We start from the raw sequence: 5,000 nt of genomic DNA on the forward strand, positions 1-5,000 counted from the left end.
GCCTGCATCAGGAGAAAAAGAGCGAGACCATAGCAGAGAGAGAGAGAGAGAGTGAGAGAGAGACATTGAGAAAGAGAGAGGGAGTGGGAGTGAGAGAGGGGTGGGAGAGAGAGAGAGAGAATGAGAGAGAGAGAGAGAGAGAGAGAATGAGAGAGAGAGAGAGAGAGAGAGAGAGAGAGAGAGAGAGAGAGAGAGAGAGAGAGAGAGAGAGAGAGAGAGCCAGAGAGATAGAGAGGCAAAGAAAGGGCGAGCTCAGATACAGCAGTCTATTTACATGTTGCCAGAAGATCGGTCGTTTCATGTTCTCAATAGTGATTTGAGCGGACCAGAAACATGCCTTACAGATATCCCAGGGATTTAAAGTTCAGATCTGTGTGAGCCGGCATGAACCAAACACAAACACAAAAATCACAACTAATAAAGTCGCAAAGTGAAGGAGAAAATGTTCTGGTCAATAAATAAATGCAATGATTGCATACATTCGTGTGGATCCAACTTTGCAGCTAAGCTGTAAAAGCTAAGAGGCTGTGCTCAAACAATGCACTACAGAATACAGACAATGATATATCCATCTCCTTCTACTCCTGTGTGAAAGAGAGAACCGCAAAGAGGACATATCTCGGAATGGAGACGGATTAAAAGCCATGAGTAGAGGGCTAGCCTGTTTACTATTCTGCCAAGGCCATCAGAAAGTAGATGAGCTCTTATTTTTATTGATCATGGCCCCTGATCACAAGGTAGGGTCGGGGTGCCGGCGAACATATCAAACCGCATTACCGACTGCTCCTCCAAAGTCAGAAATCCAGTCAGAGAAGCCTCTGAGGAGGCGCAGGAAATAGAAGGTAATCTCTGCAACCTTTGTGGTGCGATATTGGAGGATTCTGGCAACACGGCGTGATCAGTGATTACCAAGCCTCTTCTAAAAAAACAAGAATTACAACATCCTCTCACGCTGACAGAGACCTCCCCTCGAAAGGTTTGGACGGCCAAATCAGGGGAAAACACGTGCAGCCACGATGGAATCAGGCGTTTGAGGGCAGAGTTCGGTGAGGTGTGAGTGCATACACATAACACATACACATAAATCAACATCGGTGGGCATGCTGTTCCCAGCAAGGGGGCGCATCAGGGGTGTGAGGGGAGGGGTGTTGTGTGTGTCTTAGGCGTTGCTAACACAATCAACGGCAGGAAGCGGAAATACCTGCGTGAAAAACCGGCAGGACCTCTCTCTCTTCTGGAGCTGGAAATCCAAACAGTTTAGTGGTTAGCTGTGTAACACCTTACATTGTCACACACACACACGCACACAAACACGCACACGCTATCACACACCCGTACTCACACATGCAAGCACTCACACACGCACTCACACACACACACACACACACACACACACACACACACACACACACACACACACACACACACACACACACACACACACACAAACACACACACACACACACACACACACACACACACACACACACACACACACACACACACACACACACACACACACACACACACACACACACACACAATACAGTACACGGGAGTAAGACTGCAGACAATGGCAATTAATGTTCATTCATAATCTGCTCCTTCTTTTCCCTTCGTTATTTCCTCCCGTGTTATATTTTCCTTCTCCTCCTCTGCCCAGTGTAATGATACATTCCCTGCTCTCTGTTCCTGTCCTCCGATCAAACCTTTGTTCCACCCATTGTCCTCCGTTCATCTCCTCAATTGATGGCAATAATTACTAAGCCAGCCGCGCGTAATTGTTCATCGAAATATCCTAACAACAACACAAAAAAAACACATAATAAGCATGCATATTACTTAATTAGTTGTATAATAATTGGGTCATTAATGAATCCGGAGCCGGCGTGTTTTCTCTCGATCGTCAAGGGGGGTTTCTTTTTCCCCTTTATGTCACGGTTTCCAGATAGAGAGCCACTTTTCATGGGGCCATCGGAGCTAATTGCTGTGTGTATGAGTTGTGTTCGTCGCGCGCGTAGCGGATTACAGGGGAGAGAGTTTGTGTGTGCACGGGGGGAAGAAGGCAGAGGACGGGAGGAGCACGGAGGCTAGGAAAACAAAGCCTGCGGAGGAGCAACGTCTAGATGTGTACTGGGCTCCTGAGCGGATGGAAGGCGCCGTGACTCTATTGGACGTGACAGTAACTGAGTCTGGCGCGCCTCACATAGCCTTCTTCCTCCCAGCTCCATTTCCATCCCCAATGCACCGAACGCACCCTGAGTCCATCCGCTAGACAGCCACTCGCCTGTCCTCATGGGAGAGCCCACCCTCTCACACCCTTTCCCTGACTTCCTCCACCTCTGAACGATTAGTCAAAGTTAACTTTGTCTCAGTCTGGCTATTATGCTGCACGTCTTTTATGAAACCGTTGATGGAGCCAAAGGCAAATTTCAGCCTAGTGGAAAGAAGATCTCTATTCTATTCTATTTTATTCCATCATATTATTCTACTCTCACTCCTCTCTTCCCCCTGTCTCTCACTTTCTATGCACCAACTCCCTCTCTGCCCTCTCTCTCTACACCACCTCCCTCTATCTACGCACCACCTCCCTCTCTGCCCCCTGACTCTCTCTCTCTACTCCTCCCCCCTCTCTATGTGTATGTCTCTCTCTCTCTCAACACCGCCTGTCTCTCTCTCTCCAGCTCCCCCCTCTATGTGTATGTCTCTCTCCCTGCAGTACCTTGGTGAGGCTGCGGGCGGCGCTGTCCTTGCCGCCGGGCGTGAGGTTCCTGAGCTGGACGTCCAGCAGCTCCACCAGCTGGGCCATGGCCCGCACAGTGGAGGGCACGTCCCCCGGCCGCAGCAGCCCCTTGGTCTGCTCCGCCAGCTCCTTGGCCACGATGGCCGCCGTCTCCCCCGAACGCAGCTGAGGTGATCGAGGGGGGAGGAGAGAGGAGTCAAATCAAATGAATGGATCAGGGAGGGGAGGAGGGGGGGAGTAAAAGTCCGAGCCAGCAAAACAGGAACAGGAAATAGAATTAGAAATGTCAAGGAGCCAGGGAGTGGGGCCGGGGAAGATGGATGTGTGAGTCATGTGGTAGAGTGAGGTAAACAAGGAAATGGAGAGCAGAGGAGTTGAAGTGGGGTATTAACAATAATGGGCCGGGGAGGAGGAAAAAAAACAACAAAGAGCGGCGCGAAAGAGCGCACAAGGAAAAAGGGTTTCAATGCAAGGGAGCCCCACATAGGAGAAGAACGGATGTGTTAGGCACCAATTTGGTTCATTGGTAAGAGACTCATTTCTATAAAAATGTCAGTGTTGTGTTTAACGCATCTCCTTTGAGTGCGCTTTAATGCCACTTAGGATTACTTTACGCACACAAATCCTGCTCTAGCACCGCTGCTGCCATGTGGACTCCCCCGTTTGGGCTTTTCACTTAGAGATAGAGGCCTGTGAAGCTATAAGGAGCCATTCAGCAAGCAGCGCTAAACACTGAGCCTGGACACTATGCTACTACATATTAGCTCCATTTTATTATATACTATTATATAATCACCCTGGGGTGCATTGACTAAGGCAAAAAAAGATACATGTTGAGATACATGCCCCCATACTTCCAGCTAAAGCCAGAGAAGGTCCAACGCAGGAGTAACCTTCTCTTTAACAAAGAGTCAGCATGTCTCCATCCATCCACACACACGTGTTCCTCAGGCCGGCTCTGTGGCCCCGATCCTCTGCTGTGGTCAATGTGTCTCCATGCATGACAAAGTGCTGCGGGAGCATATCCATTATGGATCCCCTTACACACTACTGGCTCCTCAACCAGCGGAGCCGTCGTGGCCGATGGGGCCCGGGGACTCACCTTCTGCATGATGTGATTGACCCAGGGTGACGTGCAGTTGCTGAGGTCAGGGCCTTGGGGATCCCAGTAACCCAGCTGGGCTACGCACACGTATGTGGCCACACCTTCAGAACAAGGAGAAAACGACACAGAGTCAACGCTGACATTCCCCCAGAGACAGGGTCTAAAGACACCACCGTTGTGGGGAGATGGTGTGTGTGTGTGTGTGTGTGTGTGTGTTTGTGAGTGTGCATTTGTGTGTGTATGGGTATGTGTGAGTTGGTGTGAATATCAAGCATCTCAGATGACCCCTTTTGCATCAGCTAACCGTATTTTTTTTAATTTTTTTTTATTATTAATTATTCTATATATATATATAATATTGAAAGTATAAAATATTTTTAAAAGGGAAAATCTTTGTTTTTCTCATCCATTATACATACCTGCTCTATATTGTCTTTTTGTGCATGCATATTCAAATTATGTTAATATTGACACATACAATATGCAAAGTCTCCATGTGTATGCATGCTTGAATACACGTGAGTGTGTGGGCTTTTTGTTTTAACCTCTCGCCTCAGTTAATATCCACTATAGCCCATGTTCTTGGCCTCGGTCAAAGCATGCAAACATCCATGGCTCTGTTTATTTACTCATTGTGTGTGTGGGTGTGTGTTTGTGTGTGTGTGTGAGTATGTGTATGTGTGTATGTGTGTGTGTGTGTGTGTGTGCGCGCGCGCGTGTGTGTGTGTGTGTGTGTGTGTGTGTGTGTGTGTGTGTGTGTGTGTGTGTGTTTTGTTGTTATGTACAACAATGTACTGCATGTCTGCATATGCAAGCCCTTTTCATTCTTTTAATGAGTTGCTCTGCAGGCCCGCTGTGCAGGGCTGTGTGCACGGTGCGCCCCATGATAGAACTGTCCTGTCGAATCACTGGCAAAAACCCCCGTGCTCCTCACAAGACTTTACACGGTTAAGGTTGAATCTGAATGGAAGGGCTCCCCTGCAAGAGACCGAGCATTCAAAGAGGAACCCGGGGTATAGCCCGACATCAACGCAAGGTTATGTATTTAGAGGAAGAAAACGGGTCAAATGAAAACATAAAATGAGTAAAGGTCTACATTAACCATTACAAAAGGAAGCCGAAAACGATAGCAACTAAAAGCGAGCCTTTCCG

At 48.2% G+C, this 5,000-nt stretch overlaps 1 protein-coding gene across 1 annotated transcript in view; it reads right to left on the bottom strand.

Annotated features, from left to right (window-relative positions):
- Positions 1–5,000, bottom strand: part of adgrl3.1 (adhesion G protein-coupled receptor L3.1) — a 139,441-nt gene that overhangs the window by 45,837 nt on the left and 88,604 nt on the right. Inside the window, exons 8-10 of the mRNA XM_056585320.1 lie at positions 3,846–3,949; positions 2,723–2,908; positions 1,202–1,240 (exon numbers count right to left, since the gene is read on the bottom strand). Of these exons, the coding sequence (XP_056441295.1) occupies positions 1,202–1,240; positions 2,723–2,908; positions 3,846–3,949 (329 nt within the window). The remainder of the gene's footprint in view (positions 1–1,201; positions 1,241–2,722; positions 2,909–3,845; positions 3,950–5,000) is intronic.

This window comes from Gadus chalcogrammus, chromosome 3 (assembly GCF_026213295.1).
Source record: "Gadus chalcogrammus isolate NIFS_2021 chromosome 3, NIFS_Gcha_1.0, whole genome shotgun sequence".
Classification (NCBI taxonomy): Eukaryota; Metazoa; Chordata; class Actinopteri; order Gadiformes; family Gadidae; genus Gadus; species Gadus chalcogrammus.